The 24040-nt window shown below is 57.3% G+C and overlaps 10 protein-coding genes across 10 annotated transcripts; 2 read left to right on the top strand and 8 right to left on the bottom strand.

Moving 5' to 3' along the window:
* Nucleotides 1-472: 472 nt before the first annotated feature.
* On the bottom strand, nt 473-1829 carry SCHCODRAFT_02746599 (uncharacterized protein). Its single transcript, XM_003032709.2, has 2 exons — nt 950-1829; nt 473-898 (listed from the first exon to the last, which is right to left on the bottom strand). The coding sequence occupies exons 1-2, from the start codon at nt 1544-1546 to the stop codon at nt 578-580; spliced, it is 918 nt and encodes a 305-aa protein (XP_003032755.1). The 5' UTR covers nt 1547-1829; the 3' UTR covers nt 473-577.
* Nucleotides 1830-1984: 155 nt separating this feature from the next.
* On the top strand, nt 1985-3350 carry SCHCODRAFT_02665598 (WD40 repeat-like protein; the record flags this gene model as incomplete). Its single annotated transcript, XM_003033287.1, has 6 exons — nt 1985-2246; nt 2306-2469; nt 2527-2653; nt 2701-2803; nt 2857-3196; nt 3246-3350. 6 exons carry the CDS (start codon nt 1985-1987, stop codon nt 3348-3350), a joined length of 1101 nt encoding a protein of 366 aa, XP_003033333.1.
* Nucleotides 3351-3420: 70 nt separating this feature from the next.
* Nucleotides 3421-4640, bottom strand: SCHCODRAFT_02618819 (phosphoribosylaminoimidazole-succinocarboxamide synthase). Its single transcript, XM_050344902.1, has 3 exons — nt 4250-4640; nt 4042-4197; nt 3421-3983 (listed from the first exon to the last, which is right to left on the bottom strand). Exons 1-3 carry the CDS (start codon nt 4608-4610, stop codon nt 3574-3576), a joined length of 927 nt encoding a protein of 308 aa, XP_050201136.1. The 5' UTR covers nt 4611-4640; the 3' UTR covers nt 3421-3573.
* Nucleotides 4641-5290: 650 nt separating this feature from the next.
* Nucleotides 5291-6494, bottom strand: SCHCODRAFT_02535941 (uncharacterized protein; the record flags this gene model as incomplete). Its single annotated transcript, XM_003032707.3, has 2 exons — nt 5291-5851; nt 5909-6494. Coding segments are annotated over 2 exons (1147 nt in total), but the record flags the coding sequence as incomplete, so codon positions are not given.
* A 134-nt stretch (nt 6495-6628) lies between these two features.
* SCHCODRAFT_015360 (WD40 repeat-like protein) lies at nt 6629-8385 on the top strand (the record flags this gene model as incomplete). The annotated part of the gene is made up of 5 exons (XM_003033286.1): nt 6629-6835; nt 6882-7405; nt 7454-8150; nt 8204-8325; nt 8373-8385. The coding sequence occupies 5 exons, from the start codon at nt 6629-6631 to the stop codon at nt 8383-8385; spliced, it is 1563 nt and encodes a 520-aa protein (XP_003033332.1).
* A 120-nt stretch (nt 8386-8505) lies between these two features.
* SCHCODRAFT_02699165 (Zn-dependent exopeptidase) lies at nt 8506-9911 on the bottom strand (the record flags this gene model as incomplete). The annotated part of the gene is made up of 5 exons (XM_003032706.2): nt 8506-8541; nt 8597-8736; nt 8793-9131; nt 9184-9297; nt 9353-9911. 5 exons carry the CDS (start codon nt 9909-9911, stop codon nt 8506-8508), a joined length of 1188 nt encoding a protein of 395 aa, XP_003032752.1.
* A 499-nt stretch (nt 9912-10410) lies between these two features.
* On the bottom strand, nt 10411-16576 carry SCHCODRAFT_02676970 (uncharacterized protein). The gene is made up of 8 exons (XM_050346716.1): nt 15912-16576; nt 14488-15858; nt 14127-14432; nt 13947-14075; nt 13262-13890; nt 11417-12722; nt 10812-11364; nt 10411-10748 (listed from the first exon to the last, which is right to left on the bottom strand). The coding sequence occupies exons 1-8, from the start codon at nt 16431-16433 to the stop codon at nt 10645-10647; spliced, it is 4920 nt and encodes a 1639-aa protein (XP_050201135.1). The 5' UTR covers nt 16434-16576; the 3' UTR covers nt 10411-10644.
* A 1473-nt stretch (nt 16577-18049) lies between these two features.
* SCHCODRAFT_02572494 (uncharacterized protein) lies at nt 18050-20093 on the bottom strand. The gene is made up of 3 exons (XM_050343852.1): nt 18818-20093; nt 18621-18768; nt 18050-18567 (listed from the first exon to the last, which is right to left on the bottom strand). Exons 1-3 carry the CDS (start codon nt 20087-20089, stop codon nt 18095-18097), a joined length of 1893 nt encoding a protein of 630 aa, XP_050201134.1. The 5' UTR covers nt 20090-20093; the 3' UTR covers nt 18050-18094.
* A 289-nt stretch (nt 20094-20382) lies between these two features.
* On the bottom strand, nt 20383-21048 carry SCHCODRAFT_02225482 (uncharacterized protein). Its single transcript, XM_050342115.1, has 2 exons — nt 20567-21048; nt 20383-20517 (listed from the first exon to the last, which is right to left on the bottom strand). The coding sequence occupies exons 1-2, from the start codon at nt 20824-20826 to the stop codon at nt 20418-20420; spliced, it is 360 nt and encodes a 119-aa protein (XP_050201133.1). The 5' UTR covers nt 20827-21048; the 3' UTR covers nt 20383-20417.
* On the bottom strand, nt 20694-23877 carry SCHCODRAFT_02618803 (uncharacterized protein). The gene is made up of 5 exons (XM_003032703.2): nt 23225-23877; nt 22036-23172; nt 21676-21981; nt 21484-21612; nt 20694-21434 (listed from the first exon to the last, which is right to left on the bottom strand). The coding sequence occupies exons 1-5, from the start codon at nt 23738-23740 to the stop codon at nt 20910-20912; spliced, it is 2613 nt and encodes an 870-aa protein (XP_003032749.2). The 5' UTR covers nt 23741-23877; the 3' UTR covers nt 20694-20909.
* Nucleotides 23878-24040: the final 163 nt, after the last annotated feature.

Genomic DNA, 24040 nt, shown 5'->3' with positions numbered 1-24040 from the left:
CGTCGGTTGTGATTGGCGGGGAGGACTGCGCGCGTGCGGTGGCTGGCCTGGGTGGGGATGAGGAGGCGGCGCAGTCGGCTGACGGTCTTATATGTCGCGGTGCAGGGTCCACACTGGCCTGCGAGCGTCACGTCAGCCGCATTTCAGAACAATAGGGCGGCGACTGACTAATTTGGAGGTCGGCGCGGGCACAGCAACACGCGCGAAAGACCCTGGTCTGCGCGAGGAGGACAATAGCAGGAGACAAGGGACAGCAGCTGTTCGCCCGCAGGCCACTCGGATTCCCGGCAGTGCCCGCAGCAGCTCCCACGGCGGCTCGTGCACCGTGCGGCTGCCCTTGTTGACCGCGTTGAGCGATTCTTTTGTGCGGAAGCAAACTGCTCGTTGGTTCCGGCGCACTGGATTCGTTTGTGGCGTCCCGCGGAGGCATCGAAGCCACGCCACGCCATACCGCTTTCGGCCACCCCGATCTCACAGATCTATACCGCACCCTGGCTGCTAAATTTCCATGTGTACTGTTCGAGGATACACGAAAAGGGAAGTATCTGTCATAGCCTTTACTGCGCGCAGTACGCTCCTACTGCTTGTACGGCACACCAGGCCTGTTGTACGCCCAGTTCCACAGCCTCTCGACCTCTTCGTCAGTACCCTTGTACCCCGGCTCAATGACATCGCCCTTCTCCCCCAGATCGCTGAAGCCGGCCTGGCTTGTGTAGAGGCCGTACATCATGTGCTCTCCGCATTGCTCTTCAGTAACGGAGAATAGCCAGAGTAGCGGCGCAAAGAGGTAGGCAAGGATCTTGACGAAAAGCGATCCCGAGCGGAGGAACAGAGGCGTCCACACTACTCCTGGGGCCGCGTGGATGAAGGAGACCTTGGGGTGCCGCTTAGCGAAGCCCTGGGCGCCATGCGTAAGTCAGAGTATACTGAGATGCTATAGTACACTCACTGCCATAGCGAAATCATGGTACGTTGGCATCTGCGTCGCCCACCGCTTCAGCCCATTCTGCGACATGTCAAGGTCATCCCACTCGAGCGGCGCGCCGACCCCTGCGCGTATGACCGTCATGACCTTCGCCTCCTCCCCAGCATCGGCCGCGCGGTCCAGCGCAGGCGCCAAGTTCTGTATGAACCGGAAGCGCCCAAAGAACATCGCCGCCCAGTTCTTGTCGAGTCCCTCCACCGTCTTCTCATGCGAGATCGTCTCGACCGCGCCGATGGTCAGCACCAGGTAGTTAATCTTCTCCAAGTCGCGCTTCGCGAGCTGCTCGCACGCGGCGTCGATGTTGCGCATGAGGCTGCAGTCGCAGGCGAGGAACTCGGAGAGCTTGTTCGCCGGGGAGGGGAGGGAGGCGATGAGCGCGTCGGCGGCGGCCTTGTTGCGACCGATGATGATGAGGCGAGCGTTGCCCTTCATGTGGCGGGCGAAGGCAGCAGCCATGCCGCGTCCGATACCAGAGGTGCCTCCAATGAAGACGCCTACAGGCGTTTTCGCTGAAGAGGTGACAGACGCGTTGAACTGCTTGACCGTCGAAAGGGAGGGCATCGCTGGTTAGTCTGAGGCTCGTTGGAGCTCATCATCGTCTTTTATAGGCGTAGGGTCGTATTCACTCCCGCCGCGAGTCTTGGACTCTTACTGTTGCCAGTGATATCAGCTCGATGATTTCCTGCAGCCATCTGCGTCTGCGACAGGCTATCGGTTCCAGTGCCGACGGATGTAAGCCGTATTTCGCAAGCTGAGAGAGAGCTTTCGTGTGGCGACAGAGACGCGTAGCACATAGATACGAGCCTCGGTGGGAGGGCGAACCAGTCAGACAACTCAAGCGAATGGACGCTTGGGAGGAAGGGGCTGGCTGGCCCATACAATGTCCGCGGACGCCGAGTCGGTGGCTGTGCTGTCATCAGCTCGATCACTTTGGCCTGCCGCCCCGGCGCTTATCCTCAGAACTGTTCACACTGGAGCTTGGTGCCAAACCACTTGGCGATGGAGGCAGAACCACATTACGACGACGGCGAGTCGACCACCGATGACGAGAACGGCTCGCAGACGACCGAAGATGACCCCGAGCTCGATCGCCAGGGTCTTCCCCAGCAGCCCCCGCCTCCCCCTCCCCCGCCGGCGCCCGCACCCAGCGCCCAGCCACGCGCGAAGCCCCAGTATGAACTCAAGCACACCATACGAGGACACACCCAGTCTATATCTGCTGTAAAGTTCAGCCCGGACGGAACACTACTGGCCTCCTGCGGTGCGCGCTACTGTGTCTACTGTGCAGAGCAGTTGAGCTTGACAATGGATGGGCGCCAGGCGCGGAAAACATAGTGAAGATCTGGTCCCCCATTACGGGCGAGCTCATCCGCAATCTCTCCGGGCACACGGAGGGTCTGTCGGATATCGCCTGGTCCTCTGACAGCGTCTACCTCGCGTCCGCGTCTGACGACACGACCGTGCGGATATGGGAAGTCGATCGCGTGAGTAGGGATCGCGGGGCGCGTTTGGACCTTGGGCTGATTTGTGCGTGCATGCAGGGCATTACGCACAAAGTCCTCAAGGGCCATACGAAGTGGGTCTTTTGTCTAAACTACAACACCGCGTCGAACCTGCTCGTGTCGGGAGGGTGTGATGGGGATGTGCGAATATGGAACGTTGCGAGAGGTGCGTGGTATGCAGAGACGTGGAGGAGCTTGCTCATGCCTGTCTAGGGAAGTGCATGAAAACACTACACGCCCACCTCGACTATGTCACTGCCGTTCACTTCAACCGCGACTCGACCCTCATCGTCTCTTGTGCTCTTGACGGTCTTATGTGCGGTCCATCTATTCCCCGTACAGTTTTGTCTTCCCTAACCCAGCCTACAGTCGAATATGGGACACCGCCAATGGCCAATGCATGAAAACCCTCGCCGAGGGCCACAACGCCGTCTGCCAGCACGTCCAATTCTCGCCCAACTCCAAATACATCCTCTCCACCGCGCACGACAACGCGATCCGGCTTTGGGACTACCAGACCACGCGCTGCCTGAAGACGTACACCGGCCACAAGAATAACAAGTACTGCATCTCTGCGTGCTTTAGTGTGACGGGCGGGAAGTGGATCGTCGCGGGGAGCGAGGATAATCGGGTATATTTGTGGGATCTGCAGACCCGGGAGATCGTGCAGGTGCTGGAGGGGCATACGGATGTGGTGGTCGCGGTGGCGGTGAGTGAGGTCCACCTCTCGAAGCCCAAGCGAACTAAATTTCTTGCAGACCCATCCGACGCGAAATATGATTGCGTCGGGCTCTATCGAGTCCGATCTAACCATCAGGATATGGGCAGAGCCATTGCCCGACCCTGCAATACCGCCGACTTGATCCTTCACCGTGGACGATAGCTATCCTGACCTGTATCTCTTGCCTTGTATCCCTGCCTCCCGCTTGTAATGACGCTCACGAACACTAACTCTGTTGTACACTTATATAATCTAATCGGTGGCTATTGCCATCTGTACACCTCTTCTCGCCTTCTCCTGCAGTCGCTCCCTAACGCAGCGGTGCCCTGTTTCGATCGATGATTCCTCTCCTAACCTACACCTCCTCACTCCACCAACAGCCTCACGACCTCCTCGTACCGCTTCTTCGTCCCCTCCACCACATCCTCGTCGATTGTCCACCCCTGCCCCTCCTGCCCCGGCGGCCCGCTCTCCAGCCCCTTCTCGAACCCCTTGCTCACGAGCCAGTCCCGCAGGTACTGCTTGTCGAAGCTCGGCTGCGGCCCGCCGGGATTATACGAGTCTGCCGGCCAGTACCGCGATGAGTCGGGCGTGAGCAGCTCGTCAACGAGGATGAGCTCGTCCTTGCCGTCCGCGCCGGGGATGAGGCCGAACTCGAACTTGGTGTCGGCGAGGATGACACCGCGAGTGGCGGCGTAGTCGGCGGCGGTCTTGTAAAGAGCGATGGCGGCGCGGGATATGCGGTCGTAGAGGTCTTGGCCGACCAGTTTGGCGGCTAGCGAGGGGGAGATATTAGGCCGAAGATGGAGAGGAGGGGGAAAGGGGAGACGTACCCTGCTCGGCGGAGATGTTCTCGTCATGGGCGCCCTGGTCGGCTTTGGTGGATGGTGTGAAGATGGGCTCGGGGAACTTCTGTGACTCGACCAAGCCCGGCGGCGCGGGCATACCGTGCACGGTGCCGCTCTTCTTGTACTCCGCCCATGCAGAGCCTATGATCACACCTTCAGTACATTCGCACACTTGTGGGCATCCCCCACGCACCAGATATATACCCCCTCACGATCGCTTCCAGCGGTACCACCTTCGCCTTCTTTACCAGCATCGCCCGTCCATCCAACTGGTCCTTGTACTTCCTCACCCCCTCCGGCATCGCATCCACATCCGCCGTCACAAAATGGTTCGGGATGATATGCGCCAGCTTGCGGAACCAGAAGAGCGAGATCTGCGTGAGCAGCTTCCCCTTCGCAGGGATCCCGTTGTTGAGGATGACATCGTACGCGGAGATGCGGTCGGAGGCAACGAAGAGGAGGTGCTCGGGCGAGGGGGGCAGCGCGTAGATGTCGCGCACTTTACCCTTCGAGACGAGCGGCAGATCGGGTAGGTCCGAGTGTACAAGCGCCATGAGGAGAGGTGCTGATGAGGGGAAGCCGGGGCCGAGGTGCCGCGGAGATCGGGGCGTGGAAATTTGTGATCGGAGTCAGATCAGACGGACTTGGCCTTATCGGGAACAATGGCGAAGGCCTTTCCTCAAGGGGAAGAAGACAAGGCCAAGGGATCCAAGCAACAGGTACTGTACAGGTCCGACAAGTTCGGGCGTGCATCGTCCTTGGCCCGTGCTGCATGATGCAAAATTAGCCGCTGGCGTTGCTCCTCGTCCCGACTACACGAATTTCGCAATTCCAGCACATTGGAAGTTACCCCGCACAGAGCACAGAACACGACGCATTCGGAGCACATATAATGGGGCGTCGAGTCAGGCGTAGGTGGCAGCTCTCAGTCAATCGCGTACTTTATTGGCGAGGTGGAAGATATGGGCGTTGAACAGGAGGGTGGGTCATCGTGCCAGTTAGGAGTTACGAAAGAGTCGAAGGCGGCACTGATGTTGCGCGCTTCCGTATGGTAGAAAAGATGCGGAATCTGCCTCGAGACTGAGGTGCAAGCGCTCAGGCCGCCAATGGGTTGATGTCTCTCGAAGTGAAAGAATGCAGGAGAAAGAGTGATCATTGACCGGCGAGCGACGCCGACAGACTTACCGCAACAGATGGACGCTAGCATCGGTCGACGGAAGAAGAAAAGCATAAATTAGCAAGGATATATCCTTTTACTGTTGAAATATTCCATCAATCTTGCTTTGCGACGACATCCGGCTTCTTTCGTCGCCGAGGCAGCTTTCTCCGCCTTCGCGGCAAGCTGCTTGTAGTCCGCCGCTGCTTGCTCACAGACGTCCCAAATGCGACACCTATTGGCGAGACCGGGCATAGCGTCGGTCCACTCCCGATCGGCCTCCTTGCGAAGATGCGTGTAGACACAGCGCCAATCGACATCGGTGCGCTTGAAGAGCGGGCTCTCGATGACCTCCCATGCCCAGGGCATGTCGACCGCTAGGCGTGTACGGAAGAGCGTGTTGGGAAGCCAGATGCTGCGCGCGGCGGAAGATGCGAAGAAGAAAGACTGGAGTGAGTCCTTGGGGATGAGGAGCATAATCATGAGGAGGAGCTCGGATGGCAGACTGGCGAAGGGATCGTGGACACAAGAAACGTGTTCGGCGTGTCGAGAAGGTGCGGGACCGGGGGCAGTGACGAGTGGTAGGTTCTTCAAATACTCGTTCAATCCGCGAATATCCATAGGATCGCTTACGAAAGACTGGCAGGAATATACTTAGTATACACAACTTTTGGAGCGACATAAAGTGTCACTTACCTCCTCTTCTGATTGTTTTGATTGAGGGACGAGAGTTGCCATTTCGGTGTAGTCACTCACGGAGTCGGAGTCGAGATATTCGTCGTCGAAAGAGACTGCGTGGGAATACGAATGGGAATAGGAAAGTAACGCTTTCCTCAAGAATTCGTACAGGATGTCGGCATCAAGATCCAACCCTTCTTGCCGGAAGACCTTCTTCAGTATATCGAGGCAGTTGACGTGCACAGGGAACACGCCCGTGCCGTTCCTAGTCGATTTCCAACAACAGTATGCATCGAGGTCGACTGGATCATTGCTGCCGCCGACGGAGGCTGGTGCATTGGGATGGTCGCCCGGCTCGACGCAAATAGATGTTGAGTATGTGTTTGTACCTATGCCAGAGATGTAGCAGCGTTTCTCGCCGGTGGAAGAATTGACGCCAACGGCACGGAGGTGTTCAAGCCACTTGTTGCCAGAGAGCGAGAGCCAGCGCTCGTAGCCTTCCCCAAGGGAGACTGCTGTGTCGGAGTAGTCGAAGACCTCTGGTCCAGTATACTCGGGAGTGGCAAAAGGTGCAGAGCAAAGCGCGCAGAGGAGGTCCTGCATGATGATGGTTCAGGTCAAGAGCGGGCTGCGAATAAATACGCGTCGCACGATGAGATCATCAATCAATTTCCACGTGATCGAACCAGTGATCGAGAAAGAACAATGGGATTCGCGCGTTGATTTTGACCGAGAACAATGGCGACCCTTCTCCCTCCCCCCAAGCGCCAGAAAAAGTACCACGGAGTGCCAGAGCCTGAGCCCGAACCTTTGAAGCCTGCCCCAAATGTCTTGGTCAACTTTACATCTGAAGATGGCTCGACGCAGCTGGCCCCCGCGGTCAGCGTCCCTGCAAACCTCTCGCGGCAAGGTCTGGAAGCGCTGCTCAACAAATTGGCGAAGAAGGTGCGTTATATACCCTGGGCTAGCTCCCCCACTCATCCTGACGCAGGACGATGAAGACGCAACCCCGTATGCCTTCCACATCGATGTGCCAAACGAGGAGAACGCGGCGGGCGCACCCACTCGCGTCGTGATCGCAAAATCCATCGAAGCCGACATCCTCGACAAACCTGGCGACATATTCACTACCGAGACCATCTTCCAAGTCCGCTGCACCCCGCAGAGCGTCTTCCGCGTACGCCCCGCATCGCGCTGCTCGTCTACGCTCTCTGGGCACGGTTCCCCCATCCTATGTGCGGCGTTCTCGCCGACCGGCCGTTTGCTTGCGACGGGATCGGGAGACACAACTGCGCGGCTATGGAACTTGGATTCGGAGACGCCGTCGCACACACTCGTAGGCCACAAGGGCTGGGTGCTCTGTGTCGAGTGGGAGGCGATGGAGCGCAAGCTGGCGACTGGGGGGCACGACGGACATGTCCGTCTGTGGGATCCAAAGACCGGCAAGCCGATCGGCGACGCGCTTAAGGGGCACTCGAAATGGGTGACCTCGCTCGCTTGGGAGCCAGTACATCTGTGAGTACCTCTTCCCCTTCACGCATGCTTCCTGCTCATAACCTCCAGCAACCCCTCTGCCCCCCGCCTCGCCTCCTCCTCCAAAGACGGCACCGTGCGCGTCTGGTCCACCCTCACCCGCCGCGTCGAGTACACCCTCGGCGGACACACCGCCTCCGTCAACGTCGTCAAATGGGGCGCCGGCATGGGCAACGGGAACAAGGGTGTATTATACACCGCCGGCTCCGATCGCACTGTCCGCATTTGGGACGCCGACAGCGGGAGGCAGATCCATGTTCTGAAGGACCACGCGCACTGGGTCACGACGCTCGCTATGAACACGGACTTCGCGTTGAGGACAGGCCCATTCGATCATACGGGGAAGGCGCCGGCGTCGGATGAGGAGGCGAGGCAGAGGGCGAAGGAGAGGTACTTGGCGGCTGGGAAGGAGGTTTTGGTGTCAGGTTCGGATGATCATACCTTGTTCCTGTGGGCGCCGTGGGGACGGGATAGGGAGGGCGAGGGAGGTAAGACGAAGCCGATCGCGAGGCTTACGGGGCATCAGCGCCAGATCTCGCACGTCGCGTTCTCGCCGGATGGCAGATGGGCGGCGTCGGCATCTTGGGATACCTCAGTCCGGTTGTGGGACGGGCGGACGGGCAAGTTCGTCGCGACGCTTCGAGGACATGTCGGCGCGGTGTACAGGTTGACATGGAGTGCGGACTCGCGCATGCTCGTCAGCGCGAGCAAGGATGCGACGCTCAAGGTATGTCAAACTGCAAGCGATGTGCACGCTCCCTTCGCTGACCACCGATACAGATCTGGGACCTCAAAACCTACAAAATCAAGACTGATCTCCCTGGTCACACCGACGAGATCTACTGTGTCGACTTCGTCGCCGACAAGATCGTCAGCGGCGGACGGGATAGGACTGTCAAAATGTGCGCCGTCGTCACTACCTCTCGTGCTTTCACTCACCCTCCGCTAGATGGAAAAACTAGCAGCATGGCGTGTCCGGTCTGTTCTCGCGCTTCACTGCGCACCCCATTGCATTGTACACTGTATGTATGTATACCCATCCATGTATCCACCCATGTAGACCCTGCACGCATATGTACACCTTACGCGGCCAGCTCGACAGAGAATGCCAGCGCCATCTGGATGCCTGTGTCAACAACGAAGACTCCACGCGAAAGGATCATATGCGCTCACCTTCACGAACTCCGCTGCCTTGGTGAAGTCCAACTTGTCGATTGTGTCCCGCGAGCTGTGGTAGTACGGATTGAGGTATGCATCGTTGGGCCCGCTTTCGTCGATTGACACCGCAGGATAGCCCTGGTCCTCCCACGAGACTACGCAAACCTGGTAAGCCTCCACTTTTCGCACACCCAGCCTCACACAAACTCACAATGGTCCGAGCACGCATACCCACACCTGCTCGTATAGATCGAGTCGCTGCTCAAATACGCCTTCAGGAGCTGCTGGCTCCACGACACCAACGACGAGTCCGTGTCCGTCAGCACCGTCAGCACGGGCTTGCTCCGCGTCTGGTACGCGACCATGTCCATCTGAAGCATCGCGGCGACATCTACGCCAGAGGAAGCGTACTGGCGCGCGACGGTTTGCGAGCCGAGCAGCCCGCCCTCTTCGCCGGCGTAGGCGTGGAACTCGATGGTGCGCGAGCCTTGGTAGTTGTTGGCGGCGAGGATTTTGGCAGTTTGGAGGAGGACGGCGATGCCGGAAGCGTCTGGGAAGGGTGTTGAGTGGGGAGGGTAACAATTTAAGGGGATCGCGCTGACCGTCATCGGCACCAGGAGCGCGGCTGGAGCTTGAAGCGCTTCCGACCGTCGAGTCGAGGTGGGCAGCCAGGATGACAGACTCGGTGCTGTTCTTGCCAGGAATCTTGGCGATAACTACGTCGACGTGAGTCTGGCTTCTATACCATTCGGAATGGTCTCGCAAGCTCACCATTTGGCTGATTGAAAGAGTTTTCAATAAGCTGCACGTTCGAGCTCCCCAAGCTAGCCTGGAACTGCTGCTGGATCCACAACGCCGGCGCCCTCGCATTCGTGCTCCGGTACGCCCGCGTCGTGTAGTTGTTCGACAGGGTGTCCACGATATCGTACAGGCTATCCGCATCGACTTGGCCGAAGTACGTGCTCTGCAGGAAAGGGTACTTCGACGGACTCGGCGCAGCGTATGCGCGCTTCGTCAGGGAGCGCTTGCTCGCCGTACCCTCCTCCTTGAAGCCGGTGACGTCGAGGAAGCCGGGTCCGCGGTTGACACTGGTGATGGCGTCGAGGGCGGCGGAGGAGATGCCCGTGAGTTCGTCCGCAGTACGGTCGGTGTTCCCGCGGTTCTCTGCGAGGTACTCCAGCGCAGAGACAGAGACCCATTCAGTCTGGAGGGCACCGGACGCATCCTTGAACTGGATGAGCCGAGCGTCGTCGGACTTCGCGGGCGCTGCGATGACGGCGCCTGCGAGCAGCACGAGGGCCAGCAGGGGAGAGAACCGGAGTCCGAGCATGATGAGCAATATCGCCGTTGGGTGCGCGAGGTACACTGAGCCTACCACGTCGCGTCGTATGCTGCAGCCCTTATATACGCACGCGCTGAGGATTGTCTCGCCCCATGTGCGTATCCAGTCATCAGGTGGTCCCAGACGCAGAAGCGCTGGGCGGCGGGCCGCCTCGAGGGAGTGTTGAGGAGGAGAAGCCCTGCACACGCAGTTCGGCCCTGAGCTCGTGGACGTACAAGTCAGAAGAGGGAGGCATGCAATGCTGACCATGCGGATCTACCTTGGTATACGTGAGTGCGACCCGATAAGCACAGCAGAGCATACCTTTGACGCCAGTGCACGCCATGCGCCGAAGGTGCGTAGGAATAGATGTGGGTGACAATCCATCGAGCCCTCCGAGGTGCTGCCATTGACTTTGAATCTTCCACGTGGCACGGCACGTCTTGGCGCTTCCCATAAATTGCCCAAAATGGTCAAAAAGAGCAGCGCCCACAATGTATAACGCGCCGTCCTCCCGCGTCAAGTTCTGTAATTTGAGAGCATATCAATGTATGGGCAAGCACTACAAAGCTTAATGTCAAAATATGCAGGTCTGATTAGGGAGTTCGACGTGTATGTTCTGACGAATAGAGTTGTGAATCTGGCTCATGCCGAGCAATATGAAGCGCACACATCTGATCCGTCGATTGGCTACCACCCTCTGCTACGCATAGCATATGTCGGGCTTTACATAGATCATTCTTCAATTATCAACTGCGTCAGGCGAGTCTGGATTGCGGCCAAAGAGACGCTCTCTTTCCGTGCGCCAATAAGGCTCCGGCCACTCGTCAAAAGTCGCACCGTCGTCTGAAAGAAGAAAGAAACCATGAATGAATGATCCTTGCCATAGTCAAAGTCTGAAGCGCTCACCGAAGAAAGGCTGCGTTAGTGAGCGAAATGGCATCCGAATGTGACCTGCTAGTTCTTCATTCATGAATTGCATGAGGCGCATGCACGACTTCCCCTCGTGCATGAAGTAGACCTCGACGTCGAAGACTTTGAATGGCGTGTACCACGGATCCGATTCGATCCTCCTCTTCCTATCGTCGTCCAGGGGAATCGAATTGGCGCTTATCGGGTTGCCGCTCAGCAAAGGCCGTAAGTCAATCTGGACATAGATCTCCTCATCCGGGCGGATTGACATGAACAAGTCATAGTTTTCGCTGAAGGTGCCTGTCGCGATCTTAACGAGGTGCAAGAGCTCCCTCGCTTGAAGGTCACCTGGCCGTTGGTGAGCTTCGAGTTGCGCATCATAGAAGTACGAAAACTGCAGACCAGCCCTTGTCGGATCATTGTAAGTAGGACACCGTTGTTTATGATTGCCCACTCTCCAGTGAGCTCGCTGGCATGCCTTCGAGCAATATAGCGCCTCCCCACACACGCAGGCGCGCAAAGGTTTGTCACCACCGCCCCCCGCGGGACACTACACCACATGGCTCAGTATCGATCCAGGACTAGGTCGAAGTTGAACGTACGGCGGCGTTGCAGCAGATAGCCGCTCTCTTCCATTCACTGTCGGCCTCGATCAGAGCGGCCTCGCACGAGTTGAAGGTAGTCCGAGTAAATTCGTCCTCCTCGTCGAGGGCGTGGTAGGGTGGGTAGACTCCGCTCTTCGTGAATTTCCGATATGAATTGCGGAAGCCACGGAGGGCACGCCGCGATGTGATGGCTCTGCGCAGTGCAGCAGTCATACTGTCGAGCATAGGCGCAGCATGGTCGGTGAGGCGCACGCGGACGATACACTCGAAGAGTCCGTACTCTACGAGCCAACGATGAGCCTGCTGAGCGGGAAGGCATAGCGACACAAGTCCGACCCAGACCTCTCGCCAGTGCAGAGGTACTAGGTGTTCAGGGTCACGGAGGTATTCCATAAGCGCGATGAGCAGCTTTTTCGAGGGCTGGCGGAAGCCAGGTATCTTGGTGAAGGGAATGAGGGTTCGGAAATGATTGCTCATGAATATCTCCCCGTTGGGCTCGCTTGGAACAATCGTAGCGCGTACGTGGCGAGCGCAGCGGTCATAAAAACGACGAGGATTGTTGCGTATCTCTGGCGGCATAGCTGAGAAGGCTGCTTGACGAGCGTCATGATCGTTCAGTACAGTGTACAGCATGGGGAACCCAAGAACGCAGGCTTCGACCATCTTTGGGGGTATCTCCGCCAGTAGAGCGGACAGGCGCGGCCAATTCATCCATACGTGCACGAGGAAGGTTGAAAGGCGCTGTTCCGGAGACAGGACTATCTCGCGCAGTCTTTCGCGGGAGAGATACTGAAGGATTTCCAAAGTTGCGTAAAGTATAGATTCGAGGCATTCCATGACATAGCCATCAGGGAGGCGGCCGGCGGAAGCGAAGGCTAGGATCTCTCGCTCGCGACCTATCGGGAGGAGATGGTCAATCCAGTCGAAGAAAGACACGAAGAATCCAACGTCGAAAGGGCACAGATCTGGGTTGGCGAAGGTGTGGGACAACGAGCATAATCGGGCGACGCAGAAGTGAGCGTCGACCAAGCTCTCGTATATGCCATAGTTGAATATATCAGAGAGGAACGCCCGGTACGGGATGTCCCGTTCATAGTCTATGCTGTAAAGCTTCTGCAATGGGCGCTGATTCCGCACGATCGATCGCACTCGCGAGAGATGGGGGCGCACACGCGGGTCGTTGGCGACAAGGTCACCCCCTTCTCGCATTTCGTCGACCTTGGTGATGGCACGGAAGAGCTCATCTAGATCCGGCTTGATAGATGCCAGCGCCATGGAGGATGAGAGTGAGAAGTGACAATTGCTTTGACCAAAACAAGTTTGCAAAGTCACAATGCTGAAATTACCACATTGATCCATGTTTGTGTATCACCTTGCTTGCAAGGTCTTTCCCGTTTCTTATTGACCCCATCAAAAATGACCCCATGTGCGTAGCACGTTCCGAAGACAACATCGGTAAACGCGCAGACACCCCACAAGTTCTGAACGGCACCACACGACGAGCTCTGCCAACGATAGCAGGATTCAGACTCACGCGCGAGGTGCAAGCAAGGTATGCATCCGGCGAAGCCGGGGCTTCCTCTAGTGGTCAAAAGCAGTTATATATGGCCTCACAGGGATCTCCTCACCACACTGAACGTTCGACCAAGTACGCGGATCAGGAGACTTTTGCGACTATTTCTACTCGAGAACTATGCCTGAACTTCGACAAGCGCTCGCACGCCCATGGGGACGGGGTCATGGGTATGGTACGGTCCCCTGTCCGTGTCCAACACAAAACAGATACCCTTTACCCTGACAGATAGTGAGCCTTCGAGTTCATCCGAGTCTCTTTCCACTCACCCATCACCTGCTCCGACCTCCCCCGCGGGCTTACTACCACACTTCCCCCACCTCAAACTCGCCTTCCCGGTTTCCGAGTGGAACTGCAACCCATCGATCCTGCCACTGCCCGTCTCCCACACCACCACCTTCGCGATCCGATCGCCCTCTTCGCCCAGACGCCAAACTGCACCATCTTTATTCTGCGCCCGCACTTCCTCGTCACCCTTGACGTGCGCAGGCAGCTCGGGCGGCTTCATCGGGCCCAAGGACGTCGACATATGCTGATGGCGCGGCAGCTCCTTCAGCGGTTCATCGTCGTCGAGCTGTGACCAGATGCTCGACGGCAGGCCGACGTAGACATCGGTACCATCCGCGTAGCGAATGACGAAACCGCCCAGCTCGACAACGTCCACCCAATCCGGCGCAGCAAGCAGACCCTTGATCTCCCTCACCGGCTTCGAGAGGTCGAGGAAGACGGCGTATTTGTCGTCCGCGAAAGCGCCGAAGGCCGGGGTCGAGGGGCACCACGTAGCAGGTGGCGGAGAGGGCTCCCACATGCACTGGTCGCGCACGAAGTAGTCGAAGTCGGCCGTCTCGCTAGACCCGGGGCTTACGAGGACGGATACGGAGGAGAGTCGATTATCATCCTAGGTGCCTAGTTAGCATAAGAGTGACCCTATTGCCTACAAAATGAATAACACACCTCGCTCCTGTACTCATAGCTGCAATACAGACCTGCCAACACGCAGGGGTTCGACGGCGTCGAGGTGACCGAGTCTGCATTCATTCCCGTTCGACCAGATATCGCTTGTCGTCCGCGATTCGTTACAAGCTGGTAGCCATGGTGAGCGTCGCCCGGCCCTCACGACAAAACTTCAATTACCTTGAACCCATCCACCAGCGGACCCATGGTCACAGTGAATCCAATGACCCGCTCGCCGCCCTTGCCGTCGATAGGGAAGTACTTCGTGAAGCCCTCTTCCAATTTCCCCGCCGACATTGACACCCTCCTGTCGTGGTACACCGCGATCCCGAGTGAGTTGCTCCCCACGGCGATCCCGGTAAGCGCAGCGAGCTCGTTTTCCGTCCGCCCGAAGTAAAGCGGGTAGAAGGGCACCAAGTCGGACGCCTCTTGGACGCCCCAGTACCCGAACCTCGAGGGGTGACAGGCGAGTGGCGCGGCGGGGACCTGAGGAAGAGTCAGGGTCTTGAGATACGACACAGATACGAAGTCAAGGTCTGACCTCTTCCGCCCACATCAGCTTGCACACCGAGGTATCCGGCGCGGACCTCCTCTGGGGACCCAAGAGCTCCGGCAGCTCAAGCAAGCCCACGCGGGAGATCACGCCGTTGGACGCTTCTCCGCGCAGTCCGACAAATGTGTGCCCCTCCTGCACGACAGACAGCCGTCGGTGCCCGCTCATGTTGCCAAATACGACTGACTCTCCAACGAGCCTGCGCACGATGACACCCATAATGGCTAGGCCGCTCTCCCGCTTGTCGCTCGCGCCGTCCTCGTCGTCGCTGTCGCTGTTCTCTGTGCCGCTAGTGCTTCCCTCCTCATCGTTGACATTGTCCTCATCGTCGCTAGCCTCGTCCTCATCGTTGCTGGCGTCGTCCTCATTGTTGCTCGCATCGTCTTCGACTTCGCCGCCGTCTTCGTCCTCTTCACCGTCCTCATCGTCCTCATCGTCGTCTTTGTCGTCCTCGTCCTCGTTGTCTTCGTTTTCGTCCTCGTTGTCTTCGTCCTCGTCCTCGTCCTCGTCGCCGCTAGCGTCGTTCTCCTTGCCGCCAGAGCCGCCCTCATTGGCTTCAAATTTCTTGATGCTAAACTCGAACCCGTCGATCCAATCGCCCGCTTCAATCGTGCACTCGTCGACCTTCACTCCCTGCCCCGACCCAAACAGTACCTTCTCCTCACCCGAGCCCAAGTTGAACTCGAAGGTGATGCTCGAGAGTACCCCCTTCGCTGTCCAGAACAGTCTGACCTTCTTCTCGTTCCCCATCAGACTCGCAGTGACCGGCAACCACACCGTCAGCGCCGCCGCCTTCGTCGGGACTGGCGACAGCACATGCGGCACATGGCTGCATGTAGCGCGCGCCTTGATGTCCTCCGGCACGTACACCTGCTCCGTAGCCTTCTTCTCCTCCTCCGCGCGCCGTTCGTATATCCTCGCCGCCTGGCCGCACACGTCCCAGATGCGGCGCCGGTTCGCGAGGCCAGGGATAGCGTTCGCGCGATGGGCGCTGGATTCGGTGCGCAGGTGGACGTAGACGGCGCGCCAGTCGATGTCCATGCGCCGCGAGTGCGGGCCCTCGATGAGCTCCCAAGCCCAGGGCATGTCAATAGCCATGCGCGCGTGGAAGAAGGAGTTGGATAGTTCGATGCGGCGAGCGGTGGGGGAGGCGAGGAGGAAGGGTATGAAGGATTCGCGAGGGATGAGATACATGATTGCGAGTATGATCTCGGGTGGGAGGAGGGAGAATGGGTCTTGCATTCGAGAGACGAACTTGTTGCTCTCCGACTTCGCGAGGCCATCGGTAGGTTTGAGAGTGGGTAAGCCGTCAAGGTACTCCTCCAGCTGGAAGATAACGATGGGATCGCAGACGAAGGCCTGGTATGCGTTAATCGGGTATTGGCGAGAAACAAAGCAAACACTACGCTCACCTCTTGCCCTGCCTCTAGAGAGAAATACTGGTCGGTCAGACCGTCGAAGTCGTAGTAGTCAAGCGCCAAGCAGCACATTCCCTCCTCGTGCACTTCCAAGAACGATGCGTATAGAGTATCGGCGCTGAGCTCGTACCCATCACGCTGGAGTACCTTTTTCAGGATGTCGAGGCACTTCGTGTGCATGGGGATCGCACCCAACGAGTCGTCGGCGTAATTGTAGTAGACGCTGATGTTAACATCGTCACCTTCGGCAGCTGGCGCGTTGGGATGGTCGCCGGGTGCTACACCCACCGAACCATACATCTCCTCCTTTCCTGGGCCGGATATATAGCAGCGCCCGACGCCAACGGCATCCTCGTTCTCGCCGACAACGCATAGGCGCTCGAGCCATGCGATGGCCGCTTTGGGTAGGAGAGAGCGGTTCACGCCGTCCTCCTCTTCATCTTCCTCGGGCTCCTCGAAGGACGCGGCAGAGAAGGGGGCAGCACAAAGAGCACAGACGAAGTCCCAGTCGCCCATTGTGGTGCTGGTCAAGTTCGAAGAGTTAAGAGCGCCGGTGTGAGGCTTTCCCAAAGATATATGTTGCCGCAGTGCCGTCTGAAACCGAGGCCACGGCGATCTGGTTGCGGGTGGGTTGAATCCATGACAAAGTTGTGTCAGAGATTACTGAGCAGTTAGTTCACAACCAAACGCGCCCATGACATCGGGTCAGCCCCAATCTGGTCACATGATATTTCCTCCCACGCTCGCGCTTGGATATCTCGGACCGCCACGACCGCGGCACCGCTCAGTCTCACCGCCCATGCAGTTTGACTGTTGCTTTCCCTTCTCAAAAGGATCGGTATCTGATCTTCTCTCTATTTGTGAACTTTTCTCAGCTTGGAAGCGCCGAAAGCGACCGTCAGGACGCGCGTGCGGTTTGGCTGCCTTTACGCCACCCGCACGTGGCAGGAATATCTTTTTGAGCAATTTATCCCTTTTATTACTGTGTCCTCGTTTTTGGGCGCTCCGAGACCGCGTACAGTACCATACAGAGTATATACTCATGTTTGGGTGAGATTCCAGACGTAACTACCGTGCGGAGGGCCACGAAGGAGGGCCTCCATCGACGCGTCGACGCGACGAGAAAGTCACGTTGACGGCTCGTGACCAGAATGGGGCTGACCCGATGTCATGGGTCCTTGTGAAAGCAGACGTTCCCAACGTCACAGCGAAGCCAGTTTGGAACGGCTGCCTCCGGGAGACTACTGAGCAGTGCAGAAACGAGTTCCTTAAGCGCCCAGCGCACGGCGCCCGGCCCGCAATACCGGGAGCGTGCCCTTCAAACGTCGGGTGGAAGCCGCCCTTGCTCTCTCCCACTACATCGCACACATCGCCAACTCATACACGATGGCAATCACTGGCATGTCGAACGTCTTCCCTTGCCGCAAAAACTGTGGACACTCCCATTCGCTCCTTTCGAGCCTTACATCGAGCCTTGCTGTAACTAACTAGATACGAGGGTTAGGGTCTTCGGGCTCGCGATATCTGAAGCTTAACCGTACTTTGATTGAAGGTGGTAGCATCATCCTATATTCTCTCAGTCTGGAGATGATCCTCCTGAAATCGAGATGAATGCGGGTCGCGGCCGAATAGGCGCTCCCTCTGAGTGCGCCAGTAGTGATCCGGGTACTCGTTGAACAGAGGATCCTCGTCTACGCGACGTCAGAGTTGTGCCAAGCATTGAAAGCATATTCTGAAGACTCACCGAAGTAACACGAGTGGCAAGGTGATTTTTTTCGGGCTAAAAACATGCTTAAAAAGATGCTCAAAAAGGCGCTCAAAAAGACGTTGTTTTTGCGCCAAAAAAGTGCGTGTTTTCAGGGCCAAAAAGGTGTCGAAAAAGACTGTCTTTTGAAGCACCTTTTTGCCGCTGAAAAGGCGTCTCAAAAGTGTGTCTTTTTGCCACCAAACGGAGAATCTTTTTGTCTCACTTTTTCATGCGGAAAACACCATCTTTTTACGCCCAAAAAGACGATGTGCGCCTTTTCAGCTGTCAAAAGACGGTCTTTTTGGCCAGAGTGCCTTTTTACCTGTAGAACAATTGTATTGCTTGTGTCAAAAAGGGACACAAAAAGTGAGTCTTTTTGATGGCAAAAAGACGCACTTTTGAGGCGCCTTTTCAGTGGCAAAAAGATGCTTCAAAAGACAGTCTTTTTCGACACCTTTATGGCCCTGAAAACACGCACTTTTTCGGCGCAAAAACAACGTCTTTTTGAGCACCTTTTTGAGCATCTTTTTAAGCATGTTTTTATCCCGAAAAAAATCACCTTGCCACTCGTGTAAGCTTGCGTCAGGAGGCGAAATGGCATACGAAAGCGACCTGCATGCTCTTCGTGGACGAACTGCATGAGACGTGTGCGCGTCTGCCCTTCGTGCATGAAGTAGACCTCGACGTTGTGCCATAGGGGTTGTGCAGCCTCCATCGCACGCTTTTTACCCTCCCCTGTCTCTGGCACTATATGTATCATTACTTCCCGGCCCTCCAGGAGACTTCGCAGGTCGATTTTAATAGCATTCTGGCCAGGCACTTCCGTGATCTGGTCGTAGCTGTCGCCGAACGTCCTCGCCGCAAGCGCCACGATATTATACATGTCGCGTGCCTTTACGATCCCTTGCTTTCCATATGAGTACACGCACAGATGGAGGGATGCAGCGCATGCGTACCACTTTTCTCTGGGTTAAGACTTGTAGGGCACTCTCGTCTATGATTACCTTCGACCCAATGGGCGCGTTGGCATGTCTTGGAGCAGTATAGCGCCTCCCCACATATGCATGCGCGCAGTGTTTCGATATCTCCGCCTTCATTTGGGCACTAGGATATGCTTAGCAGCGACTGTGAAGTTGTAAAGGTCAGAACGTACAGCAGCATTACAGCAAGTGGCCTCCTTCGCCCATGTGAATTCGGCATCGTCCCAGCGATTGAAGCAGAATGTAAAACTATTCTCGGTGGAATCTTCCTCCTCATCGAAAGCGTCGAAAGGGGGAAAGACGCCACGATTATTCTGCAGATGCGAAAAGGATGTTTGGAAGCCGCGCACCACCCGCGGCGAGACGATGGTCATGCGCAGTGCCTTGGTCATCTCGGGGAGCATCAAGGTGGCGGGATCGGTGAGACGAACGCGCACAAGGCATTCGAAGAGCCCGTGTTTTACAGCGGTACGAGCGGTTCGCGGATTGGGAATGCATAGCGGCGCAAGCACGGCCCACACCGAATACCAGTGCGGCGGGACCAGGTGGTTGGGGTGCCGGAGGCAGTCCATGAGCGCAACGACTAGCTCGCGTGGGATACGTTCGAAGCCAGGTGCGTGAGTGAAGGAAATGATGCTGCTGAGATGGTTCTGCACGAAGCTTTCCCCATCGGGCTCTTGGGGGACCATAGTTGCACGTATATGACGAGCGAAGCGGCGGTAGAAACGACGAGGGCTGTAGGCGACCCCTGGTAGTATCACATCGCGCGCCTTCTCTTGGAGGTCCCGATCCTTTAGCCTTTTATGGAGCAGGGGAAACCCGAGGACGCAAGCTTCGATGACCCTGGGAGGTAATGTGGGTACGAGGCGACACAAGGAGGGCCACTTCAGCCAAGCGCGGGCGAGAACAGCGGTCAAGCGCTGGTCAGGTGCCAGGAATATCTCGCGTAGTCTTTTATGCGGAAGGAACTGGAATATCTCTAGAAGGGCATAGAGGGCAGTTTCGACGTAGCCCAGGATGTAGTCCTCCGGAAGACGGCCGGCTGCATCGAGTCGTCGAACCTCTCGTTCGCGGCCGATTGGCAGGAGATAGTCGATCCACTCGAAGATGGCCAGGAAGAAGTCGGTGTCGAAAGAAGACAAGTCGCGGCGGGAGAGCATATTGTCCAGCATGGACAATCTAGAGACGCAGAAGAGTGAATGTAGTAGAGCCTCGTATAGACCATGATTTGACCTATCGATGAAGAATGTTGTCAATGAGGTTTCCCATGGCACGCTGATGTCGTAGAGCTTCTGCAATGGGCGCTTTTGATGTACAATCTGGAGTACTCGGGGGATATGCACTTGGATGCGCGCGTCGTGCGGAATGTCTTCTGTAGACTCCGTCATCTTGGCAATCAGATCCACAAGGAGATCCAGATCGCGCTTGATAGACGACAACGCCATGACGGGTCGGTGTAAGAAGTCCTTGTGCCAAATGGGGTATGTGGTACTGACGTGGTTGGTCCGAACTTCGTCCGTGTATTGTTGTACCGCGCATCGTCCCCGTTGGACAGTGGTTTATACCACAAATCATCGGCATACAGCCCCCGGTGTCGTCGTCGCACCCGCCCCCTCCTATGTCGTCGCTGGTGGGCTTATCGTTGTCTCCGCCGCCCCCTCCTTCCCCTTCGTCTCCTTTGTGTGTTGGATAAATGCCGCTAACCTCACGTTGAGGGACGGCTTGTTATTGTACATAATCAACTGAATGACAAGACATCGTGTACATCGAGACCTAAGACTCCTCTACAAGAGCTCGCACACCCAAGGGAACAGGGTCACGGGCATGATAAGGTCCCCTGCTCATTCCCAACACAAAGCAAACACTCTTCACCCTACGTGCCAGTCATTCTCCAGCCGTCACCCGGTTCTCATCCCACTCACCTATCATCCGCTGCAATTTCCCCCGTCGACTTGCCCCCACATTTGCCCCACCTCAAACTCACCTTCCTGGTCTCCGACTGGAACTGTAGTCCATCGATCCTCCCGCTGCCCGTCTCCCATTGTTGAGGGAGCTGCTGGAAGCGACTCGCCAGCCCTCGAAGGAGCTGACTAAGGCGCTTAGTAAGATTGCTTAATAAGGCGAATTTTCTAGTTACATTGTACTTTAGTATAAATACGTGGAATACAGCGGTGGAGGGCATGCGTTTGCGAGGCAAACGACCCTACGCCTTGTTCACACGCACCCACCCTCTCGACGTCTAACCACGTCCCTGCGCGCACCCTCTCACCACAACACCCATACCATCACCTTTGCAATGCGCTCGCCCTCTCCGCCCAGGCGCCAAACAGCACCGCCCGCATTTTGCTTCCGCACCTCATCGTCGTCCTTCGCATGCGCAGGCAGCTCGGGCGGCTTCATCGGGCCCAACGAGGTCGCCATATGCTGATGGCGCGGCAGCTCCTTCAAGGGCTTGTTCTCATCGAGCCGTGCCCATATTGTGGAGGGCAGGCCAACGTGAACCTCGCTATCGTCCGCGTAACGAATGACGAATCCGCCCAGCTCAACGACGTCGAGCCAATCCGGCGCAGCGAGCAAGCCGCTTATCTCTTTCACCGGCTTCGAAAAGTCGAGGAAGGTCGCCTGGTCATTGTTCGGAGGCGGGCCGAAGGCTGGAGTCGATGGGTGCCACGTAGAGGGCGGTGGGGTAGGTTCCCAGATACACTGGTCGCGCACGAAGTAATTGAAGTCGGCGGTCTCGCTGGACCCGGGGCATTTGAGAACGGATACAGACGAGAGCAAAGTGTGATCCTGCGAGCAAGATTGATTCAGCTGGAGTGCTATAAGCGAAGAATCGCACCTTGTCCTTGAACCCATAGCTGCAATATAGGCCTGCCAACCCGCAAGGGTCTGCCGTCGTTGACGTAACATAGTCCGCAACCATCTCCGTTCGACCAAATATCGCTTGTCGTCCGCGATTCGTCATGATCTGACAGGACCGTTCATCATGAGCATCAACTGCATACCTCGCACGCCACAAAAATTTACCGACCTTGAACCCGTCCACCAACGGACCCATGGTCAACGCAAACCCGATAACACGTTCGTCGCCCTTGCCGTCGATTGGGAAGTACTTCGAGAAATCGACCTCCATTTTTCCTGCCGACCCCGATACCTTCCCGTCGTGATACACCGTGATCCCGAGCAGATTACTCCCCACGGCGATCCCAGTGAGCGAAGCCAGCTCGCCCTCTGTCCGTCCGAAGTAAAGAGGGTAGAAGGGCACCATATCATGTGTCTCTAGGACGCTCCAATACCCGAATTCTGAGGGGTGGCATGCGAGTAGGGGGTTGGGGACCTGCGTAAGGGTCAGGATCCTCTAATACATTGTATATCGAGTCGAAAAACTGACCTCCTTTGCCCACAACAACTTGCACACCGACGCATCTGGCGCAGGCCTCCTCTGCGGGTCCAGCAGCTCCGGGAGCTCAAGTAAGCCCACACGCGAGATCATCCCATCGGACGCCTCCCCGCGCAGCCCGACGAGCGTGTGCCCCTCCTGCACGACGCTCAGCCTCCGGTGGCCACCCATGTCGCCGAACACAACCGGCTCTGCGACGAGCCTGCGCACGATGATACCCATGATCGCTAAGCCGTTTTCGCGCCTGTTGCTCGCGCTGCCCCGGTTCGACCTTCTGACGCCCTCCTCCTTTCCATCGTCACTCCCGTCTTCAGGTTTCTTGATGCTGAATTCGAACCCGTCAATCCAGTCACCCGCCCTCAGCACGCACTCGTCGACCTTCATCTCAGGCTCCTGGTCCGGGCCGAAGAGCACCGTCTGCTCCCCGATCTCAAACGCGATGCCAGACAGAATACCCATCGCCGTCCAGTATAGCTTGATCTTCTTCTCTCCCTCCACCAACCTGTACGCCCCAGGTGCACCAGCCACCACCGGCAGCCACACCGTCAATCCTGCCGCCTTCGTCGGCGCCGGCGACAGCACATGCGGCATGTGAGCGCACCTCGCCCTAGCCTTCACCTCCTCCGGCACGCTCCCCTGCTCCGACGCCTTTCGCTCCTCGTTCGCGCGGCGCTTGTAGATGGGCGCCGCCTGCTTGCTGCACACATCCCAGATGCGGCGGCGGTTCGCGAGGCCGGGGAGCGCGTTGGTACGCGAGGCGCTGGACTCGGTGTAGAGGTGGGTGTAGACGGCGCGCCAGTCGACGTCGGTGCGTTTGAAGGGAGGAGGCGAAAGGACCTCCCAGGCCCACGGCATGTCGACGGCGATACGGGCGAGGAAGAAGGAATTGGTGAGCTCGATGCGGCTGGCTGCAGGAACAGCGAGAAGGAAGGGAATGAAGGCCTCGCGGGGGATGTAGAGCTTGATAATGAGGATGAGCTCGGTGGGAAGTGCAGAGAAGGGATCTTGGCTTTGAGAGACGGAAGTGTTGCTTTTGGAGGGAGAGGGAGAATCGGAGGGTTTGATGGCCGGAAGGTTATTCAGGTAATCCGGCAATTGATGAACGTCAGTAGGGTCGCAGACGAAGGCCTAGGGTAAGATGATCTGCTAGAGCAATGCCGGTGTAAGTGGCTGCATTTACCTCCTGCTTGGCCCTTAAGCGAAAGTCCTGGCCGTCCAGGCCGTTGAAGTCGTAGTAATCGAAGTTAAGGCAGCGTTTCCCGTCTTCGTGCGCATCCAGAAACAACGCGTACAAGGTGTCGGCGTCGAGATCGTACCCATCTCGCTTGAGGACCTTCTTCAGGATATCGAGGCAATTGATGTGCACCGGAATCGCGCCCGTCGAATCGTCGGAGTAGTCGTAGTAAACGCTGATGTCCATGATGCCGTTTTCCGAGGCTGGTGCATTGGGATGATCGCCAGGCTCTACGCAAACCCAGCCGTACGTGTCTGCCCTGCCAGGGCCGGATATGTAGCATCGGCCAATCCCGACAGACGCCTCGTTCTCGGCAACGACGCATAGGCGTTTGAGCCATTCAATGGCTGCCTTGGGAAGAAGATAGCGATCGATACCATCGTCCTCCTCGGGTTCGTGTTCAAAGGACGCGGCAGAAAAAGGAGCAGCACAGAGTGCACAGACGAAGTCCCAGTCGCCCATGGTGGCAGTCTTGGGTCCGTGGGTGAGGCTGTTGCAAGATATGTTTGCGTAGAGATTACATATTTCGGCGGTGCCGCTTGAGCCTTGAGGACCGAAATCACGACTCACGGCGTTCGTACTGCGAGCGGATACTTGGGTTACGGATGTCAGAAACAAGTCAGAAACGGAAAACACAGGCCCGGGACGAGTGGGCGGCGTCCGGATCCCGGCCCGCGATGCCCAAGGTATACCGCCGGTGGCGGTCCTCGTCAAACGTCGGCGGCGAGGACGACACCCGTCACGCTCCCCTTGCTCTTCGCC

Source organism: Schizophyllum commune (assembly GCF_000143185.2).
Source record: "Schizophyllum commune H4-8 unplaced genomic scaffold SCHCOscaffold_4, whole genome shotgun sequence".
Classification (NCBI taxonomy): domain Eukaryota; kingdom Fungi; phylum Basidiomycota; class Agaricomycetes; order Agaricales; family Schizophyllaceae; genus Schizophyllum; species Schizophyllum commune.
The sequence above is the reverse complement of the archived record's forward strand: the minus strand, read 5'-3'. Positions and strand labels throughout refer to the sequence as shown.